The following is a 23468-nucleotide window of genomic DNA, read 5'->3' on the forward strand; positions in this document are numbered from 1 at the left end:
CCAACAAGGGGAGCGCACCTTTCAATCCCAAAAATATGCTGTTTATCGTTACTATTTTTTTTTTTTTAAATTTTTTCCTTTATTTGCATTACACAGCGGTACAAAAATCTAAGCTTCTCCATTTCTGTCCGCGCATTTACAAATGAGTCTTAAACAACAAAATAATTAATAACAATAAAGAAGAAACATAGTGTTAACATTTCGTTATGTTTGTGTAACAAGCGAGTGTGTGTGTTTTGCTACATTTGATGCTCTGAAATTGAGATATTCATCATAAGTATAAAATTTGTTAGCATAAACAAAATTCTTTAACTGCTTTTCGTATTCGTCTAACTGCTGCTCGCCCCGAATCTGCTCAGGAAGTTTATTATACAAATTTAGCATGTAAATTTTTGGATTTCGAGAAGCCGCCGCTGACACCTGGGAGGGCACAAAATAATTATCTCTAGAGCGAGTGTTGTATCCGTGCACCTCCCTAACTAGCTGAAAATAGTGATGATGACGACGCACAAATTTGCAACATTGCAATAGAAATATGGAAAAGACAGGCAACAAATCAAACTTCTCGAACCATGGTTTCGCTGACTCAAGCGGCACAGGAGAGCGCCAATAACGAACTCCAGCCATCGCCCGAATGGTGCTTGATAAATTATGAAAATGTGTCAACGGAATTTATGGTTCGTGACACCCAATCCTCTGTGATTCATTAAATAGTTAAAATTTGTGGTCTTATTTCAATAAACTTAACATTTTTTTTAATCTGCTTAGCGGAATTTAATAATTTTGGAAAAAGGCCATGATTATTCCAAAATTTTCCAACAGAAAAGTGTTCTGGGAAAATTGCGTGCAGAAATGTAACGGCTTGTGGTAGAGTGTTAATTTTTTTCCTTGAAATCAAGCATCATTTTGGTCACTTTTTGAAACGGCTTTTTCGTGAAATTACAATTTTTCAAGATTTTTAGCCCTATTAATCATAGCTGCTGAATTATTAAACTAAACTCGCACCCCTTATGTAAATATTCGATTTTTAGAAAAAAAGTTCTGAAAAGAAAAATATTTTTTCGGATAAAAGTGTGCGCTCCTTGGCGAATGGAAACTGTTATTTCCACGTGCGGCAGCAAACACGTTGAAATTTCCAATCAATTTTCAACCCCTGTGCAAGGTAGGGCTTTGATCCTCCCTGATTTTCGTGATGTACAAAACAAAAAAATGCCAAATCGCAATTTCATCGGCAGGCAAGCACGTTGTTTTGATTGATTCGAATGTCCAGGCCGCGAAAGCAAACAATGAAAGATGGAGGAAACAAAGCTGGCCCGGCAGTGGTGCTGTGTGCGAGTAAATATTGCCGTAAATGGACAATTCTGTGGGCCGCGGCTGCTCAATCAATAGAACGTACACACACTCACAAAACAAGCAACTCGCACGTACGTCTGCCGCGCCGGCCTGCCATCAGCAAAATGCCGTAACGATAATGCTAATAACAATAGGCGCAGCTCGCGCTCGCTCGCAGTTATTGGTCTTGTCATTTCCGTTTGAGTGGAAATTGATTCGCGATTCGTGCTCCAGAGCATTAACGAGACGACGACTGCTTCGGTTTGGATGACGATGAGGCTGGCGACGGAAGACGGCTGAGACACAAGACAGGTAGAGCGCCTTGGTTTGTGCCGGTTATGCAGCCCGCACGACTCGGCTGCTCAACCAAAAGCCTAAGTCGATATTCGAGCTTGCGAGTACACCAATAATTATGATTTCGTCCTGAATTCCTCTCCAACATCCTATTAAATACGCAATTTTGTTTTGTTCGAGTTTAAAGTCCTTTTTGTAGAATCGAAACTCAATTTAATTGCCAGGAATATATTTAGTACGTTTAAAATTGCACTAGAATTTCATATTTAACAGTGATAATGGACTCCTGAAGGTTGAAAAAATTGAACACTGCGTGCCGTAAATCTGTAGAAATGTAGAAACCGTCACTTATTTTGCGCTTGAACGTAGCAAAATGTGCGACAAGAACGCCGGCGACCAATCAGAGAAGGGATCGGCTGGTAATCGAGACAGCAGCGCCACAAAGACAGCCAGCTGCTTGACCCGCTTAATTGCGCTGGCTGTCGCTGCTGTCTCGATTAAGATCACCATTCCCTTCTCTTACTGGTTCTCGGCGTTCTTGTGGAACTTTTTGCTAGGTTCTGACGGTAAAAAGTTAGTGCGATTTTTTAATTCTTGACAATTAACCCGTCAAAGCCTTTTGGTAGATTTATAAGCGCATTTTGAAATAATTACTGAGTGACGTACTGATCAAGATTACTGCAATTTTTGACGCAAGTAGACGGCAGATGAACTGTGCCCAAGTTTTTGCAAATCAATAAGAGGATAATGCGGCGAGGAGGCCATTAACACTCGGTTGGGCAAAAGCTGATTAGCGCCCAGATGAAAAAGTTTGCAACACCAAATAATTATACATAAATCCGGTGCAAATTGGTGCGCAATCAAAAGGGGCAATGGTGCGAATCACCATGCGCTAATTAGCTGGCTGATTAATTATCGCCATTGCGATCGATGACACGTGCCCTGCAGTGAGAGTGCGAGAGAGAGGAGAGCGAGAGAGAGAAGAGAGGCAGGCGAGGTCGATTCCCTGGGCTGCAATATTAGCAGCTCGGCGAGTGACTGCGTGTGCTGGGCATGAAATATTTCCCTCAGGTATTTCGCAGTCTCGGTGCTGCAGCAGCTGACACCGCAATTAAAGATGACAAACTGTTTCGCAATAGACCAAAATAAGGCCACAGAGGTGATGAAATATTCAGCTTCCGCGCGACGCCATTTCCATTCCATGCACCGTGGCGTGTGATGAATTATTCGCGCTTAATTGCGCCACCCTGGGAAAAGGACGCAAGCTAGTCAATTGTTTTTGTGAGTAAATCGCAACTGGTGTCAATGGAGCTGTCGAGGCCGAGCTGCACCGCACTGAATGACTCATCAATTTGAATTAGAGCCGACGAATTTCCAAGGATGTCATGCAATTACTCGCGTGAATGTCACGCAGGCCGCATACTTTAGCAGCAACCAGTTAAGCAGAATTCATTAAATTGTAAAGCAGTCCCCGGCGAGTTTCAACAAACTTTTAATCGTTAAAGGAGATAAAGGGTCAAGGCCAGTCGTTGCGCCAAAGCGTTTCAAGTGGTTATTCCGGACGGAAATTGAATTTTTCACCTACTCACAGGTCAATTTGTATTTGTGTTCCCTGCGCACGAATCGCGAACAACAATCGGCAGCCGCAAATCCAACCGAACGCCAACTCAATTCCGCGAGGCAAATATAAACGAACGCGTTTTAATTGAGGAGGCATCAACCAACGCTGGCAGCATCCCTCTGAATTCTCTGATTCGGCTGGCAAAACCGCAGGACTCGACGGACTGGAAAAGCGAGCGGGAGAGAGAGAGAGAGAGAGAGAGAGAGAGAGAGAGAGAGAGAGGGCTGCTTTGGCGCAAAGCACAACATTCGCCCCAAAGCTGCTCCTCCGCCGATGCAAACCCAATTAAACCCTGCGAGCGCCACCGGTTTTCGGTTTTTGCGATCGAGACGGGCGCGCCCCTCATGTGACACATGCAAAAAATCCTCCGCAAAGTCTTGCTCGGCTGTCACCATACATATATGACGTCAGCCAGAGATTCAATCTCTCGGGAGGCAAATGCGAGGGATCAAGCCAGCCAGCCGATTTTGTATGTTTGTCGCCGCGCGCGCGGCAATACCTGCTGCGCCGCCCTCTGTTCGCTCTCTCTCGCTCGCTCGCTCGCTTGCGTCACAAAAATACACGGGGTGGAGACGTAATTATCGGGGAAGTGCACAAGCAACCACGGAGCGCATTCACTGCCGAGTGGCAATTTGGGAAAAAGCCGAAAGTACTCTTGGATAATGAGACACCGTCTGCGCTTCGACCACGAATTCTCTGGCGTGAGTTAGCATCGTTCCAACAACGCGGACGCACTGCGGCGGCTACCTCGCTTTCACCAACTTTTCGTTTTCTCTTAGATTCGGAATTAATTTCGTCTGGGCTGAGAGTCTATTTTAAGATTATTTCTGGCCGGACGGGAAACTCCCCTCACTAAATATGGCAAATTAATTCTTTTTCCGGATTCCTGAACAACAATTACCAAAATTATTTACCAGAATCGTTTTTATGCGGTTTTCTACGATTATTTTCGATCTGTCAAAATGTTCTGCTCTCCACTCGCAAGAAAGAGAAATATTTCGATCAGCAATCTTATGAAAGATGACACCAGTTTCCATTAAACTGTCAGAGTTACAATTATTGAGTTCGTAGAAACGATAACTGTCTCAGTTGGCCATCATTTTGGCAAGGTATCCATCCATAAATTCATTTCAGATATTTTAGATGAATGAAAGCTTTATTTAACAGCGAAAGTTTATAACGATAATTGTGGATATCACCCTCAATGCTCGTTTTTGCTTTAGCGGCTTGAGGTAGTATACAATTCTTCTCATCACATATGCCGAAGAAATGGTAGAAGTTAATTTTTTATCAAAGAAAATCAAGTTTAATGCGTCGGAAACTATGGGCTTGGCTCTCCTTACGGTTAAAAAAAAGGTAAAAATCGCTATAAAATGTCGCTGAGTAATAATATTAGCAAAACGATATTTTCTATCGAAAAAAGTCTAGATCGAAACAATACTAATAATATACCTCTTGCTCTCCTTTTTTTGCGATTGGTTTGGTCAGACCAAAATCTAATTTCCTCTATGGCTACTTTGCATAGTTTTTGGACTTCAAATAACTTTGTTTGACTTTAAGGTCAAGGTCAACGATGGGCAAGCGCGTTTTAAACATTTGACCTCGGTTGCAATGACTTCCACTGCCCCGAATCGAAAATAATGGATTCCGGGCGCGTGTAGATCAACTCGAGGGTAAAATTGGAGGCGAGTGCAGTAACAAAGGCGCGTTCTCCGCAATCGATATCCCTCGGTTCAAAAGGAGGCAGCGGAATTTGACTGAGAGAAAGATGTGATGCGTGCGCCTTTGTTCTCCTTTGCACGTTTTGATACCAAGAGTCCGTCCGTCCGACCTGTGCCGTCTTTAAAAAGGCAGGCGCAAGTTCTTAATATTTCAACTGCTTCCTGCGCATTCTTCAAAGTTAGGATTGCGTTAAAGCGTCGTTTCCCGAATCAGGCTGGCGCGCACTGCATTCGCGGCGCGCGCGGTAAATACGCGAGCAAAGAAAATATCGGAAGAAGGGAAGTTTGCTCGCGCCCTCTCCACAATGGTCTCCGCAGGAAGACGCTCTCCTTTTTGTCGTTTCGCTGACGTAAAAAGTAGCAGCGGCACCGGCAGCCGAGCCCCTTTTTTCTCGTACGCCGGGCACAATTTTTCATTCGTCATCTTGTTGTCATTCCGGCGGCAGCACTCGAGAGGGAAAAGAAGAAAGTTGTGCTCTCGCCCGCCCGCCCGCCCGCCCGCGCGCGCGTATTAAAACTCTTTCTTAATTGCCTAATCAACTGCTGCAGTCCAAAACGCCGCTCGTGTCGCACTCCGCTCCCCTGCGTTTAATTTCTGCTGCCGGGATAAATAATGAAGAAGCCGGCGCGAGAGCCGCTTAATTACGTCGGATCCAGACTAATTTGCTTCCGAGCAAACCGCCGAAACGGATTAATTGCGCTTTGTTACGCAGTTCCATCTCGTTTGAAATAGCACGGTGTCCTCGACCCTTTGACTGAAGTTTTAAAACCCCTTCAACCCTTGACCACCCTCTAAAGTAATTTTGGTTCCTTGTTTCTTTGAGCTTTTTAAATTATTTGTACCGCCCCCTTCAAATCACTCATTAGTCCATATATTAATAATCGTATTGCGAATAAACTAAAATAGAAAGAAATGCATTCAAAGGGGTGGTTTTAAGGGGATGAATTAGGGTTGGTTGGTGAAATTGTATTTCATCTGAAGAAATGAAGCACATTACTCCTAAAGGAGCTCTACACAAGAGACAGAGTTACCAACAATGCTTTTTAGGGGTTGAATTAACAATTTTAATTTCAAACTGATGTATTTCAAGAAAAAGAGATAAAAACTAGGTGGTTTTAAAAGGCTTGAAATCGAAACAGGGTTGTAATACACTCAAAATTCATCCCTTCCGTTTAAATATATGTCAATCATCGAGAATAAGAAATGAGAATCGATTTTTACTTAAGAAAATTAATTGAATACCATCGTTTCTGATTGAAAAGGGGATGGAAAGAGGTAGGGAATTGCAAGGGGTGAATTTCAACACTAAAATTCGATGTATAAGGGTAAAAAATTAATCAACTATAAATTTCCTCAGAATGTTGCACAACCTTTTTCAAAGTTACAGCCGAAATTAAGCTAAGGTACCTCAAACTAAAAATTAATAAAATGCCCTTGATTTTATTGTTACGTGGAACAAATAAATACCACTCAATAAAATTTGTAGATAGAGTCACACTTTGCATAATCCCTTATGCAAATTTGAAGGCCGAACATCCATTTTTTATTATACGCTCTTGTCAGTGTGGCAATTTAAAAAATTACGTCACCCCTATTAAGAAGATTGCCGCAATTTATCACAAGCTGACGAAAAAGCAATTTCGCAGACCGATTTGCGTCTCGATAAGGAATTAAAAGGCTCAAAAGTTGCGGCGAAAGTAGTACAAGAGCCATAAAATTAAGCGCGGAATCTGCATGCAGTAATTGAATGAAGCATGTACATTGTTGGAAATTCGGTCGTAAAAGCAGCAGCAGCAGCAGCACGCCGGAGGAGGAGGAGAAGGAAAAAAACTGCAGACACAATTAAAAGCCGTAATGAAAGGGCTTTTCATTATAATGGCTGTTGCAGATGATAACAAAAATTCCTCGGCTTGCGTGACAGAAATTACAAGCGCGCGCGCTGCCACTACGGCCGGCCGGCTGGACTGTTTCACAAACTCGCCTGCCGAGGGGTAGCTCGCTAGCTCGGGGGTTAATAAGTAAATAGTCACGCATTTGACCTGCTCACTTAACATTAGTTAACTTCCCACAGATATGGGGCGGCGAATGCGATAAAAAATACATGGCTTGCTTGCTTGCTTTTCCAGGGCAGAAGCGGCGAGACAATTAAAACGCCGCGGCGAGAGGGCGGACCATCAATTTTATTTTGTGTCACTTTCGTGCTACAAAACGTGTCCCCGCTGCGCGTGTCACTTTGATAAATGCCTGTCCATTAATAATTTTCGAGGGTTTTGCCTCAAAACCTGCGCCCTCAGAGATGATGTCTCTTTTCTGATGCCACCCGAGACCGCGTGTCAATCTGAACACTTGATAGGCACTGCTTAATTCACTTTGCAACATACTCACGGCATTTCAACTCAATTTCTTGCCATCCCCTCAGTGATTTTTCGACCGCAATCGGATGATGAGATGCCAAAATCATAAATATGTATTAGGCTGCCGTTTCTGTAGGTTACAATAAATTATTTCACCATTCTTGTATTTTTGTATTCGTCAACATTCTAAGGATGTTGAATATAATTAAAACCAGGCTTCATCCTCGTTGTCAAATTAAAGAGAAATTCGTCTTCTTTATTTCTCGACCAGTTTCGACGTCACCAAGTACGTCCTAAGGATGATTGATCAGATTTTGAAACGTTTTCACGCACAATTGGTCGTGTCATTTGCCTCCAACCAGCGAAAAAAATGCATTTTAAACATTTATACGGGGCAGAAAAGGGTCTGAAACCCTTAAACTACTCCAGCTATCTGAGGGAGGTCATGACCAGTCGCACGGTGTGCAGTTTATGTAATTCTGATGCTTACAAGCTGAGATTTGGTGGAAAATGTTTTTCTTTTAAGGCCGTCACAATAAAAAGTCAAACATCGGGTTCTATTTGTCCCATTCACTAAAGCTGCATATCATTTTACTCGTCTTCACACTCCATGATGAGCTGAATTAGTTTGAAGGAGATAAACACTCAACTATGTTGTGCAGAACATCAAAATTAAAAATTTCAAATAATGAGTTTCATGTCGAAATTTCGATTTTAGTGACTCACAATTGAGGGCAACAGCAAAGTTGTTTGTTTTGACGAGATAAGTTCAATGCTTTGCAAATCTTTGTTCCACGACCAACCTGAACAAAAAAATATGGATTTATTACTAAAACATTCCAGGATTTTGATCTTCGGATGACCGTAATACACCCAAAAATTTGAATTTGGGTGCAAAAGTATCGAAAAAATCCAGACCACTCGATCCAAGCACATTGCTTGGTAGACCCTTCAATTTCGTTCAAAGTTTAAGAGAAGGATAAAATATTAAAAAACAATCGAGTGGAAATCTTTCGTTTCCCCAGAAAGCAAAAAAAAAACAGCCCGCTTGCCAAATTTCCTGCGCAGCCTCGATGCGCTGGCTGCTGTCTGGCGAAACCCAATTTACGAGAAAGAGAGGATGCACGCTGCCATTTATTCGATTATTTAATATGTATGCGCCGCGCTCCTGCATTTCGCTGGCGAGGCGGTTTTTATTATATTTCCTCCGCCCTCCAGTTTGTTTATTTTGCCAGCGGATCAGCAGCGTCTCAATAAATATTCTTGTGAGTGAAAAGGGCCACTTTATTAGGGACCCGTGCATGCAAGTATCTAGTTGTTATTAAATTTTATTTATCTTTCGCGCATAAAATGCAGCGTTTCAAGTTTTATGATACTATGGCTTATCCCGGACGTGAATTTCAAGAAATGTTGGCCTCAAAATAAAGTATTATCTTCGCTCTTGAAACAAGATAAAGTAACTCTGCGGGGTCAGCTTCTGCTCCAGATAAATCGCGTTCATTATCAATTTAATACCATACCAATACTGCTCTACAAATAGAAACTCCTCCACCAAAACTTGCGTTCTTAAATTAAGGCCTTTTTATCTCAAAAAATTTAAGGGTTATAAATTTTAAGAAATATCAAAATGCCATAAATTCTCCAAAAGTGGTTAAAATTAAATTTACTTCTGGGTTTTGGGAAAATTGCGTCCAGAAATGTGACGTCTTGTAGCTAGTATATAGTCTTAATTTTTTTCTACGATAGTTTTCATAAAATCAAGCTTTATTTTGGCTATATTTACAATTTTTTCGGGTTGCATAGTTTGCTGGCATCCAAGTCAATTTTTAAAACGGATTTTCCGTTAAAATAATTAAAAGTAATATTTTTCCAGAAAATTACACTGAATCTCTCAAATAAAAATCTGTGTTGTCGAGGCGTGACACTGATTTTCCTCGTCAAAACGAAAATTACTGGTCATAATGTGCGGTGTGTTTTGTGTTGCTGCGCGGTGCATGTTTGAAAACTTGAGAGCGCAAATAACACAATGTTGCACATTGTGTGATACACTCACTCTGCCTGTCGTCGCTGGGGATGCTCTTGGCGTGTTCAGTATGTATGCAAATGCAGTGGAAATGTCAAGTGCGGTTTGCGATATGGTTGCTGGTACCGTAGGTTACAGCCTTCGATCTGCTGCATAGTAACATCTGCATCGTCGGCTGAAAACTCTCACGAGTCGGATATGTGGCGCCGCTCGCCCTTGAACGTTTTCACGCTTTTGGTAGACTTTCAATGAAAAAGAGCCGCTTGTTCTTTGATGTGCATAACTCTTTCAGGACCTAAATAAGCTCTCGTTTTTTTTATTATGGCGTGGATTATTAAATCAAAGAAGTCACGATTCATCCAAAAAAGAAAGTGATGCAGAGATTTTAGGTTTAAAAATTTTGAAATAAATTTTCCTAAATTTCTAAGAATATCGATTTGCATGTTAATCAAGCTGCAAGCACTGTCTCCATTGTAAAATCATGATTTCTTTCACAATTTAGGAATTTTTCCTTAAAATTCACATTGAAATCAAGCGAAAAATCATTGAAAATCCGTTTAATTTTTCGAGAAATTCACCAAAGTCTGTTATTAAATTGTTACACTCGGCAGAAATTTGATGTTTGCACTTTGTAAAGATGAGCTGTTGACAGTAAATTCAATGAACCACTTGAATTAAAAAAACTCGAAAAACTGGGAAATTTTACTCCTGCGGTCTTGTCTGTAACACCGGTGTGAACTACAAAATTTTATCTTTCTGAAAACCTTTGTTTGTAAGTTAAACCAAAGTAGGAACAAGAGTTTGCTGCCTCGCAAAGTTTGGAGGGAGGAAGTGAAAACACCAGAGATTTAAGGCGTAAGAGGCTAAATGCTTCCAAGCATTATTCGCAATTTTCCGGCTCGCCGATCAAAGGAAAGATCAAATAAGCAGCATATTGCGTGGGCAAACAACGCAACTCGAAAGCTCCATTAGTGGTCATCGCCCTCACTCCAAAAGCCAATTATCATGAGCCATTGTGTGCATCAACTAATTAATTACACTGCATATCTTTGGGTGAAATCTAAAATTTGCACCAATATTGCTCTCCTCGCGGTGTTTCCAATTAAGAATTTTGATAGGAAATTCAGGCGGCACTCTTCAGAAATCGAATTACCAAAGTTTGCTCTGCTAAAAGCGAGACGCAAACTTTTCTGGGGAACTCTTCAAAACCTGTTCGGCGAAGCTTTTGTCTCGAACCTGCCTGTCGCTGATAAAGCTCGTCGCCTGTGTATTTATCAGGCCTTGAAAATGACGCCTCGCTAGCTAACAAACTCGCCTAACAAAATTGGTATTATATATTATTATGCGACGGGAGAGAGAGTCTTGCCTGGCGCCGAGCTATAACAAATCGCTCTGCTCCGTGTTTACTTTTGGAGCAACGCTATTTTTTACGTAATAACATGGTCTGCTTGTTGAGCCGAATTCTAGAAAGAAATCGGAACGAATAATTTTACTTGAACCTCTGCTAAGCACATCACCGGGACCCCGAGCGGCGGCAAAGTAGCTTAGGCCCAATGTGGCCATCTTTTCGCTCACATCGAGGTCTTTGATTAAAACGGAAGACATTTGTCCCTAAAGCTGCTGGAAAGGCGCAAAAAGCAGCTAGTGGCGCCTCCTACTAGCCCGTTGAGCTACTTGATCATTTCGAGTCACTAAATTGCCATCTCTGACATTGAGCAGCCAGAAATAAATCCCTGAAGGGCTAAAAATTCCTTAACGCTTTTAGGATTGCCTTAAATTTCAATTTTACCGTGTCATTGTTTTTACTGTGTCATGCCCGTCATAGCTACGGAAGTATGTTTTGATTCACCATGCGGCAAATGTTTCCCCACGAAATCCTTCAGCGACGAGAAAGTTTGTTGTACAAGCAAGTTCGTCGTGTTGTTGCGTAAACGCCGTGGAGAATATTCAAATGGCTTTTGCTGTGTGTTACAGGTGCAGAGTTAAGTAACATGATGAGACTCGCGTGACTGCGGCTCTTCTACCCGCCCCACCCCCAATAGGACACATGCACCCTCAGTAAGGTAATGATTAAACATTCATTTGCTCGTAAATTCGCCCTCAACTGTTCCCCGAAGGTAGTTTTGAAATAATTGCGGCCAAACGGGGGTTCTCTGGGGGCGAAACTTGCCGGCTATTATGATAAATGTTCCCAAAAGCAGCAAGTTATTTGAATTTTGTTTCCGCCAATTGATTTATTTTGCCTTTGCACCACACTGAAATACATTTTGTAAAAAGGTAGCAATTTGTAATTCAATGTGCAAGGACCTTGCAACATTAAAAATTCGTATTTTGCCAATTTTCTCCAGAATTTCAAGCGCTTGACCACATTTTCTTGGTAGATTCCGATTCCTCTGGTCAAGATTTGTCCAACGACGTATGAAACCTTTTGGGGAAACTCTTTGTTGTGAAATAAAATAGAATATCAAGTAAAGGAGTCAGTCGTCACCATTTGAAAAGCATTCTAACTTTGTAGCCACTTTTCCTAAAAATTTACAGCGCTACCTAGGTTAATTTGGGCTTTAAATGAATCATTTGGGGTTACTTTATGCGTTGGCAACAAGGATTTAACAGAGTTTTGCGATATTAATTTCAAAATCCAAGTTTGCTCACGTTTATAGAAGAAAATAAGACGGCAATTTTTTTAATTAAAAACCATTAACTTGAACTAACTGGATATCTTCTATCGAGATTCGTAATCATTTTCGTTAACCTCTCTTCAATTGATTTGTAGTAGTAATTTTACCATCGAGTTATTAATAAGTCGCTCGATCCATTATTGCTCCGCATTCGTCGCAGGAAATGAAGGACGTCCTTGACGATTCTTTTGTGATACGTATAAAAATAAGAAATAAGTCACCGCACAGATGACGTTATCGTATGAGTGCGGACAATAATTAGTTTCTTATTGTAAGCCACCGTTTCGGATAATGCGATAGTGGCGTGGCGAAGTACAGTGCGCGACCATGACGAGCATGCTGTAATACCACTCGTTTCGTCTGCCATTAAAGGTTGGAACAGAGGCAAATTGATTCGGGTACAATTTTAATAATTGCACCACACGAAGAGATACGGCTTGCCGCGCTGCACACACCCTCTTCCTCGAACCGTCACTCGCTCTCGTGCTATCTGTTCTGGAACTTTTGGCGTGTTGCAATTTTTGGACACGTGCATGCACGAAACGGTGATTGCGTGGTGGGTCAAGGCCGTTTCATTTGAATTGCAGCCAAATGCAAATGTGCTTTTATCATCAGATGCTATCTGCGATGTGCCGTCCGCCCAATGACATTTATTAAGCTTTTGTATTGCCGGCCGACGCAACATTTATTCATTCCGTGCCCATTGTGCGCTTAATCAAGTTATTTTGTCCGCGTGTGCCCAAATCGCAATCGGATCACAAGTCGCAGACGATGGCTACATAGATGTTGCGTTATTTTTCTATGAGTGCTACTATCCGGATCAATAATAATTGAGCACGAATCATGACTTTTTAAGCATTCAAAATAAATTATTTCCAAATTTCACAAGTCACGAAAGCTCCTTAGTGGTTGAAGCCGCTAATCCTGCTGCTGGGAATTCGGCTCTTAAATTTCTTTCTTTTGAGATGTTAAAATTAAATAACTGCTAAATTTTCTAAAGTTAACTCGTAGAAATCGCATTAAGTGGAAATAAACAGGTCCGCTTTATTTTGCTGATGAGTTGATGACACACAAAGTAAATAAAATTTTTGAACGTTTAGAAACTGGTAAAAATCGAAAAGAAATTTAAAATACTTAGTTTGATTATATACTTACTTGATTATATTAAAATTAGATTATTTTTGCACATATCTAACAATGGTTTCGTAATTTAGAGAAAGAAATCTCCTCTTCCCTTTCAATTAATCTCATTTAGTGTTTTTTGTGTCCAAAATTACACTTTCCTGGTTGTGGGATTACGCAGAAGTCACGATTTGCCAGTTGGGAGTGGGCTAAAAGCTAAAAATAGAAGTGCAATCGAGGCAAGGCATAAATCTCCGTCCGTCCGTCCGTTTTAGGCTGCGAGAGCTAGGTAGAGGTGATCCAGTCAAAACCACAAACTGCTGATCCTTCCAAGCCAAATCTCTCGCTCCTCCTCCGCGCTCACGCCAGCCGCCCGGTCAGCAAAATCATCTCACTCTCCAACGGAGCTGCCAATCCATCAAACACTGAAATAATGATGAATCCATCTCTTTGCCTCTGCGCACACATAAATTTGAGCTGATGTGACGGCCCGTCAGTGATGAGAGTGCCGATCCGGGTTTTGTTTAATAGCATAGGGAGGGCGCTTCGTGCCCCATATTGATACCAGGGCAGTGGAGCAACAAAATTCGTGTTTGAACCATACTGATTTTTGTTCATGCTTATTCAAGCTCTGCGTTCAAAAGAAGGAATCGAAAATTTTCAGTTGCGAATTTTATCATTTAAAGAAAGATTGATTATTTTTAGGGATGTGCAAATCCGATTGTAAACGATGAACATTCTATCAATAGAGTTTTTTGCATTCTGACGCATTTTTAATATCAACTATTTGTGTAAAAACAATAAATCATTGATTTAATGAGGAAATTTGCTGCAAACACTTTTAAACAGGTTTCGCGCATTCTTTTTTTAATATTCCTTTTTAATAACCCTCGCTCTCATTTCAAAATTCCCGTGAGTTTTTGGTATAAACGATAAATTTTACGATTTTCCCGCGATTTTTGTCACGTTTAACGCCTTCTGTTTTATTTCTCTTGGGCACCACACCCGATTTTAAAATTCCCGCGAGATACGCTCTCATCCAGTGGTTGATGTTCACAGAAAATCCGGTGGATATGTGGTTATCAATTGAAAGAAATGTAAATTTTTCAAAATTTTCAAACATCCCAGTCAGTTTTCTAAAGTTTAAATTGTGAAAATTAAATAGTTATCGTTTTTAATAGATAAAAACCACGCGGCGATATTTTACTGATCACTGACAAAAAATCTGGAGTTAATATAAAAAAATCCTGATTTTTTCCAATATCGTCAGGTAAAACCCTGACACTAATATTTCTTTATATTACTTTTCAATAAAATCCGTTCAATCTTCACTGAAAAATCTTTAGTTTTCCAAATAGTACAGTCTGTTTTTCAATTTTAAAATACAATATTTTCCAAAACATAAAAGGGTACATATTTTTTCATTTTGGTTCCGTTCAATTTCCCGAGAGGAACGTATATTTCGAGCGCAAAGTATTACGTCTCCGGCAGTTAATTCCAGTTGTCAAGGCGATATAATTGAGAAGCGGTATTGATTTATGGCCGTTTCCTGTCTGAAGCGAGCTGCCCCGCGAAGCTATTTTCGCACTGCCACGGTGGATTCGGCGAAATGTCACTCTGCTGGCAGGTGGGTCAGAACCTGACCCCAAACGGAGTGCCCACCGCGAGTATTGATCACCTGGCCGCCGCTCTCGCAACGCGCACGCACACACACACACACACACACATATTATGCCCAGTGAGCGTAGAGAGGGCACTTCAATTTTATCACAATGCACACCGCACCGCACCGGAAGGACGCACGAAATCCGACGAAAGGCGGCAGCAGGCAAGCACACACATGCGGGCGGGCGGCCACTCCAATTGCGCGCAGCGCGCGATCAAATCTCGGCCGCTGACGCTGAGCAGACTGGCTCTCGCGCGACAATCTGCCACTTCACCTGACCCGGGGCGTTAATTTTTATGGTGCTGACCGTTCTGAAACGGGAGGGGGATGAAAGGCCACCACCACCGTCCTCTGTGGTGTTGCATTTTGTTGTTCGGCCCTTGCGATTAACTCGCTCCGTGCAAAATGACAGCGAGTGTGACTGGGAATGATGCCAGTTTTAGATTTCAGACTTTAGGCACGATCGTTTTGTGCCACTCGGCAATTTGTCGGTCAAATATTCTTTTTTTCTGAAGATAGACACGTCCAGTTTACTCTAGCAGCTCTAATAATCGTATTTTTCCAGTGCTCAGGAACGAGATTTGGCGTTTCATGAGAATCTCCAGAACGAATACAGAGCTCGTCAGGAAATATTAAAGTGGCCACACATGCGAATTAATTATATCAACCGTTCAAGGACGACCCTAACGCCAGGGTTTGATTTCTTACATGAACTGATGGTCTTACCTGACCTCAGGGGGGACCCCAAACATGTTCCGAGGGTAGAAATCGACCGATTTTGTGCAGTTTTATTTTTAACTATTCCCTCAAACTAAAAAACACATTTTTTCAACCTTCTCAAAAACTCAGAGTTAAAGGCTGGTTAATAGTTGGGAAGCATCATCGGATTTGATTGATAACCTTCAGGTGGAAGGTAAACCTTAGGTTTTTTGTATTTCTGTGAAATCCAAAACTTACAGGGACACAAAGTTGCGGTTAAAAAAACTCTCGCTTCAAACTCGATTATCTCGGCTCCAAGAAGTGCAAATTAGACAAACTCAATGCGCATCCTATTCGATTCGACATGCATGACCTCTTCTAAATAGCTGAGGGGCTTCGACCCTTTTAATCCCACCAAAAATGGGAAAGCTATTTTTCACAGATTGGAAGCAAAATTGACGCGACTATAGTTATACATAAACAAATAAAAATTTAAACTGAACAATCATTCCTCTTTTCTCACCCCTAGAATGTGAGGGATTAAACCAATTTAAGTTTGTTTTTAGCTATAAAATGGTGAATTTTTCGATAAAATAGGATTGAGAATTGTGTTTGGTGTAAAATGTTTTTGTCACCTGACCTGGGATTTTATAGGAATATTTTCTGTATATTACTAATTTGATTCCCCCAAAAAATGCAGGCGAAAAGACGTCATTTCTGTCAATATCCGAAAAGGATAGTAAATTATTAATCCTTCCAATTATCTCGATTTAATCGCACGATTTTTTGCGTTACACTTTTTCAGATAACCCTGGCAACGCAGATGGCTGGCGGGGCGAAGTTGGAGCGGCGGATGGGATATGCAGCCGTGTGGCTGGCGCTGTGGCCGCTGCTGGCGTCAGGCGCGGCGCCGCACTTCGAGTACGGCAGCACCGGCGGCGGCGACAACAACGGCGACCCCCTGGTGGTGACGACGACCAAAGGCAAGGTGCGCGGCATCACCCTGAACTCGAGCACAGGCAAGAGCGTGGACGCCTGGCTGGGCATCCCCTACGCGCAGAAGCCGGTGGGCAACCTCCGCTTCCGGCATCCGCGGCCCATCGAGCGCTGGGACCGCGACGGCTACGTCCTCACCACGGACAAGATGCCCAACAGCTGCGTCCAGATCGTCGACACCATGTTCGGCGACTTTGCCGGCTCGGCCGTGTGGAACCCCAACACGCAGCTCAGCGAGGATTGCCTCTACATCAACGTCGTCGTGCCGAGGCCGAGACCTAAAAACGCCGCCGTCATGGTATGTATTCGATTGAAATTTCACTTTTTTTTATTAGATTGAAATAAGTACGTTTAAAAAGTTGCGTGGGCTTTAATTTTAACTCGGAGTTAGACCATTTATTCGGAAACCCGCAGTGTTGTTATTTTTAAATAATAGCATGACGAGAAAAACACGACTTGACGAAAATTCAGAGGAAATAATTGTCCTAACGTCGAGCACGCTCAGTGAAATTAACACCAGGAATCAGTCTTTTAGTAGATTTTGTGTCATAAAATGTTTTTGTCAAAATATATTTAATTTTTCTGGTTTTAAGGGATAATTTTGGAAAACTTCGAGACCTTAGTATCTCCCCGTGATGCAATTTAAATTTATTTTTGAATTCCTCTCGCCGAGCCCAATCGAATCAAAACTACATTTGACGTAATAGGTCATGACCAAATGGCATTCTGTTGATTTTGGATTATAACTTTTTTTAAATTGTATTTATTGGAAAAAATTATATTTTGTAAACGAGCTCAGGATTTTAACATTTTGTAAATGCGTTTAAATGTTATCAGTTAATACGTGTGAGTGAAAATTTCAGAGTAGTCAATTTTTTTGGTTTTGAGAAATCCCTCTTCAAAACTGAAAAAAACACGAATTTTTCGCCTTTTTCGTGTTTTGCAATGTTACTCATTCCAAAACTCGTGTTCTGACCATCAAAATTACTAAATCAGCACACCGCTAGACTCGTCTTGACATCTGCTGATCAGCTAAAGAGGGTTTAGGGGTTTACCATCCACCCTCAATAGCTGTATTTCGACCCCATTGAATAAAGTAAAAACTTTTTTAACGCTTGAATTTTTTAATTTAAATGTGCACATATACTGTTTTGATTTTAAAATTACGCATGAGGTGATAGTTTTAAGTGAGTTTTGGACAATGTGAATTATTTTTATCCCTGAGGTAGCATGCGCTTACATATAGTAGCACATTTTTGCTATTAAATAGCAGAAGAGTTGAAAAGGGTTGTAAAGTACTCCTAAATCCATCAGCTGGTTAGAAGAGATCGAGACGAGTTTAACGGTGTGCAGTTTTTTAAAAACTAATGGTTAGAACCCGGTCAAATTCGGAGATTCACATAAATTTCTAAAATTATCTTTCTCTAAGCAACAGATATATTGCCTAAAAGCCGTGTAAAACAAACTCTTTCACTCAAAAATAATTAAAAAAAACTATATAAAGGACGTTTAAGATGCACATTAATTTGTGAATTTGAATCTTTTAGACCAAAGTGAATGTAGAGATTTGTAGCGAGCAGTGTTTTTTCAAGCTATGCAGCCTGCGCGACACGCATGCCGTGAAGATGCCTAGTTCTGATATTTGAACACATTATTTTTGAATTAATTTCATTTCGATCAACTTTCTTCTTGTAAAATCTAGTCGGTCGGAATGTTTTCCGGTTGAGTATGGGGTCAAGGTCATAGCTATTCACTCGATGATGGGCTCGATGTGAAGTGTTGACCAATGATGGGATGATGAAAGTTGCAAAATTTGCGTGCCAGGCAGCCATTGGGCCCTCAATGCGCCTGAAATTCGTTGCCATATCATTAAGTAACTTGCATGATTCTGCTATTGATTTAATCCACCTTTGAATCTGCACGCAATTCAATACAATTACATTCTCATCTATGTATGCCGATGGGAAAATATGATTTTTCTGTTATCTGTATAATCTGGAGTGTATTTCCTTGACAAATTTGGGGAAGATATCTACTTTTCCCGGAAATTTGGACTTTTTCTGGTATTGTTTCTGTCTCAGCTGAGAGATAATATTTGGAGGAAGTCTTGTACTATTATTAAACCCTATTATATTAGGTCGAAATTGCTAGAATTGCCTCATTTACAGAGGCTCAAAATTTGTGATTTTTAAAAAGGCATTTTTGCTGGAGATTGTTACTTGGGTTCTAATAAATGTACATAAAAATTAAGTTTCTAAAATGATCTATATCACGCCTAACAAGTTTCCCACGGTGACCAACTTCGCAGGTCTAAAGTCACAGTAAATTAGGGCCAAACTTTTCATTTATGTTTTTGGCGAATTTTGAGAATGCAATAACTTCTTTTGAGTTAATCCAATTTAAAAGTTAAAGTATGAATAGAACTCCTCTCGTCAAGCCCGATCGTTTGAACACCAATTTTGAGGTAATCTGTCAAGGTCAAAGGTCACCAAGGGTCATTTTCGATAATTTCTGGGTGTTTTACGGGATTTTGAAAACCAGCGCCATGATTTAAAAATCCTAAACGCTCCTCAAAAGTGGTCTCAGGGTACCGGTAAACTTGTGCGAAAATTTCAAGTTGGTGCTTGCTTCGTTTTCAAGAATTTCAATTTTGAATTTCGAAACATACAATTTTTGAAAATGTTGTGAACGCCAAATCTCGGGTTCTAACAGTCATAAATGCCAAAACTTCAGACCGTTCGACTTGGCTTGACCTCCCCTAGAGAGCCGAATAGTTTTTGGGGTGGTTTAAATCCCTATTGGCCATTATTTCATCCCTCGAATTGAAAAGTGATTATTTTAAACCATCCTGCAATTTTTTCACTGTTATAATATCTAGAATTTTGTAACTAGGCACTCCTATTTTGATCATAGGTAGGGGATGATTTAACACATTTTTAGGACCTGGCGTGCTCATAGCCTAGGGGACTGTTGAGCAGAGAGAGGTTAAAAAAACAATATACTTTTAATCTATTTATAATCATTCCCGAAATGAAATGTCAAGACGATTGAGTGATGGTGTTTCAGGTGTGGGTCTACGGCGGCGGCTTCTACTCAGGCACCTCCACCCTGGACGTGTACGACCACAAAATTATGGTGTCCGAGGAGAACGTAATCCTGGTGAGCATGCAGTACCGAGTGGCCTCGCTGGGCTTCCTCTTCTTCGACAGCGCCGACGTGCCCGGCAACGCCGGCCTCTTCGACCAGCTGATGGCATTGCAGTGGGTCAAGGACAACATCCGCAACTTCGGCGGCAACCCGGACAACATCACGCTGTTCGGCGAGTCGGCCGGCGCCGTGTCGGTCAGCCTGCATTTGCTGAGTCCGCTGAGCCGGCCGCTGTTCAACCAGGCCATCATGCAGAGCGGCTCGCCGACCGCGCCCTGGGCCATCATCAACCGCGAGGAGAGCGTGCTGCGCGGCCTCCGGCTGGCCGAGGCCGTCGGCTGCCCGCACTCGAAGAGCAACGTGCAGGCCACGGTTGAGTGTCTGCGCACGGTTAACGCCACCGACCTGGTCATCAACGAGTGGGGCACCATGGGCATCTGCGAGTTCCCCTTCGTGCCCATCATCGACGGCTCCTTCCTCGACGAGATCCCGGCCCGCTCGCTGGCCAATAAGAATTTTAAAAAGACCAACATCCTCATGGGCAGCAACACCGAGGAGGGCTACTACTTCATCATTTACTACTTGACCGAGCTCTTCCGGAAAGAGGAAAACATTTACGTCAACAGGGACGAATTTCTCAAGGTCAGAAAAAGATTCCGCTTATTTGCATGCATAAATTATTTTATTTTGTAACATCCATCCTTAAACGCTACTAAATTAAAGTTAAAAAATTATCTTGGACTTGCAAAAATATTATAAATTAAATTTTAATTTATCGCAAGTGGTAAATGTTTCGCTTTAAAATGCTAGACATCATGACAAATTCGAAACGCTGGTGAATAGGGCTGTGAAATTAAGACGGTATCGTTGCGGGACTCGCAAAAAATCATGCAATGTTAATCTATTAGAACCGTACTAAAACCGTCTAAAACCATCTTAACCCGCTAAGAATTCATGGGAAAGTGCTTAAAATTTTCTTCTCTTTACATGATCTATTTCTCATGGTTTCGGTTTATTAGAATTTTTTATGGCAAAACATTTTATTTCTATGCAAAATTGCGTTTGGTTTCGATGAATTTGCAGCAAAAAGCAATGTTTATTTCGATCATTGAAAAAATTGATCATTTTGTGGTGATTGCAAGTAGCTTTATTATTTTAAAAAGCCCAAAAGTGTAATTTTTAATGGACGAAAAGCGTTTAATTCATATTCAACAGAGAAAATCGCAGTGCGTTTTGTTAAATTTTTTGAGCGAAAGAGAAAATAAAGAAAGTTCTTGCGTGTGGTAAGATTTTGCTTTAAATTTTTCTTGACATTTGGACAAAAATGCAAATTTTCCCGTTAAAAACGCTATATATATATATATATATATATATATATATATTTATTAGACGGAAAAACGTGTTAACTTTGGTGGCGTTCCCTTCTCTCCTGGCTTCCTGAGTATAAAAAGCTGCAGCCTAAAATAATCATTCTGTTCTTGACATTTGAAGTATGCGGTAGAAAGTTCTGCTTCCTCGCCCGCACATCAGGCTTTCGTAAATCTATGCGAAATATAGCTACCATTACGGAGCCTTGCGAATAAAGAGTTTTAAGTGAATGACCAATATTGTTGTGTTGCCCTAGTTGATAGAACCCCAAATATCCGGAATTGCAATGAAACGACATTTCAATTTTTTTGTGGGATTTGAACCATCTTTTCACAAAACCCTAATTGGCTGAAATTATGTCATGAAAACCCATCTAAATCGGCTCAGAAGACATCTAAAAATAACTCATTTGTACTGAAAAAGTCTTAAAAAAGTCACTTATTTCCTGAACAAAAAAAAAACGACTAAAATTCCCAGCCCTTTTCTCATGACAAATTTTTTCCAGAAAAATTACTATCCCCAATTTTCTGGAGCAAAATTTAAAAATTGACTCCCGTACATATGAACCAGCAAATTGACGCAACTGGAAAAAATTATAGGCTAGAAAAAACGTGATTTAAAAAAAATATGTGAATCTGAATCTTTTTTAAGTAATTACGGCAGTTTGAAAGTCTTTCTTTTGCTGTGGTGCATATCTTATTTATACTTGGAGATCTCAGCCGCGAGATTTAAGGCCGCGGCTGGCGGGACCGGCTTAGCCGATTTTTTTGCCCTGTTGGCTGGCGCGGCTGACAATATTTTAAACGTGAAGTTTGATAGTGCTTAACGGCTGGATGGGCCGGAAGACATTTTTCTCCTGCACTTTTAATTTTTTACCCTTTTTAACCGGTGGCTAGCGTGGCTGGCGCGGCTCTGTTTCAAATTGCCATTTTGCTTTTAGCAGCAAATTTCTCAATGTTTTTCAGGCGGTGCGCGAGCTGAACCCCTACGTGAACAACATCGCCCGACAGGCCATCGTGTTCGAGTACACCGACTGGCTGAACCCTGAGGACCCTGTGAAGAACCGCGACGCACTCGACAAGATGGTCGGCGACTACCACTTCACGTGCAACGTCAACGAGATGGCACACCGCTATGCAGAGACAGGAAACAACGTGTACATGTACTACTTCCAGTACCGGTCGCTCGGCAATCCGTGGCCCAGCTGGACGGGCGTGATGCACGGGGATGAGATCAGCTACGTCTTCGGCGAGCCACTCAACCCGTCAAAGAAGTACCAGCCGCAGGAGATCGAGCTCAGCCGGCGCGTGATGAGATACTGGGCCAACTTTGCAAAAACAGGGTGAGTCAAACTTTTGTGTGTTGGTTTTTTGCTCAGGATATAAAATCAAATTTTCTACCCAATGGAAAAAAACACGTTTCATATTTTTATATAGCTGAAATTTTGTTGGATCAATAGGGAAGGGGTTTCCCGGCAGTTTTATCCAGAATAAATTGTGTCATAAAATTTTTACGGGAATTTTTGACAACTTTGAGACCTCAGTATCTCATTTCCCGGTTGTGCAATTAAAAAATAAGGTCTGCTTTGGATTCCTCTTGCAAAGCTTGATCGAACTAACACCAAATTTGATGTCCTAGGTCAAGGTCAAAGGGCACACTGGTAATTTCGGTTTCTAAATAACGTTTTGGAAATGAGCCCATGATTTTTAACTATGAAAACGCGCTAAATGCTGTCCCATGACATATGTGAGCTATTCAGAGTGTGATTATTTTTCGTTTTCGAGAAATTATGCTTCAAAACCTGAAAAAATGTTTTTTTTACATTTTTGTATTTTGCAAATATTGTCAACTGTCAACTCCAAATCTCGGGTTCTAATCATTAATAGAATTATAAAAACTCCACTCCGTTAGACTTGTGTCGACCTCTTCTGACCAATTGAAGGATTTAAGGGTGATTATCTTCCACCCCTTTCAACCAATGGGGCAGCTTTTAGGCGCATTTTCTAGATTTTCAAACCACGAGAACATTTCCAACATGTTAATTATATAAACCAAAATTAACAGTTATCTTTTGACCTTGACCTATAGGAAACCAAATGTGGTGTTATTTAGATCGGGCTTGATGAGAGGAATCCAAAACACGTCATACTTTTGAAATTGCTTCACGTAGAGATGAGATACAGAGGCTTCTAAAGTTTCCTACATTGTCCCCTTTTGCATCAGGTCTTCTTTTGATGAATTTCTTTAGCATGCAGCTTTGTTTTTTGGCTGATTTCGCCGCTTGCCAAACCTCCCTCTGAAACCATGACATGCTGCTGCAGTGGTGTTGCCATTTTTTTGCCTGCGTGATCGATATACGCACACACGCGCTTTTATTTTCGTTGCCAGCGGCGAAAAAAGTGAAGTTCTCCGTCCTCCTCGCCGCCGCTGTTTTGTTTTCTACCGC

The 23468-nt window shown here is 41.3% G+C and overlaps 1 protein-coding gene across 5 annotated transcripts in view; it reads left to right on the forward strand.

Moving 5' to 3' along the window:
- Nucleotides 1-23468, forward strand: part of LOC135946666 (acetylcholinesterase-like) — a 48839-nt gene that overhangs the window by 15995 nt on the left and 9376 nt on the right. For 4 of the 5 annotated variants that reach the window (XR_010575534.1, XR_010575533.1, XR_010575535.1 and 1 more), the window contains exons 2-5: nt 11321-11409; nt 16317-16805; nt 19574-20296; nt 21988-22364. Coding sequence is in view for 1 of the 5 variants with exons in the window: in XM_065494970.1 (XP_065351042.1) it covers nt 16335-16805; nt 19574-20296; nt 21988-22364 (1571 nt within the window). In the remaining 4 variants the exon portion in view is untranslated. The remainder of the gene's footprint in view (nt 1-11320; nt 11410-16316; nt 16806-19573; nt 20297-21987; nt 22365-23468) is intronic. The other variant, XR_010575536.1, reaches the window with a different exon arrangement.

This window comes from Cloeon dipterum, chromosome X (genome assembly GCF_949628265.1).
Source record: "Cloeon dipterum chromosome X, ieCloDipt1.1, whole genome shotgun sequence".
In the NCBI taxonomy this organism is placed as follows: domain Eukaryota; kingdom Metazoa; phylum Arthropoda; class Insecta; order Ephemeroptera; family Baetidae; genus Cloeon; species Cloeon dipterum.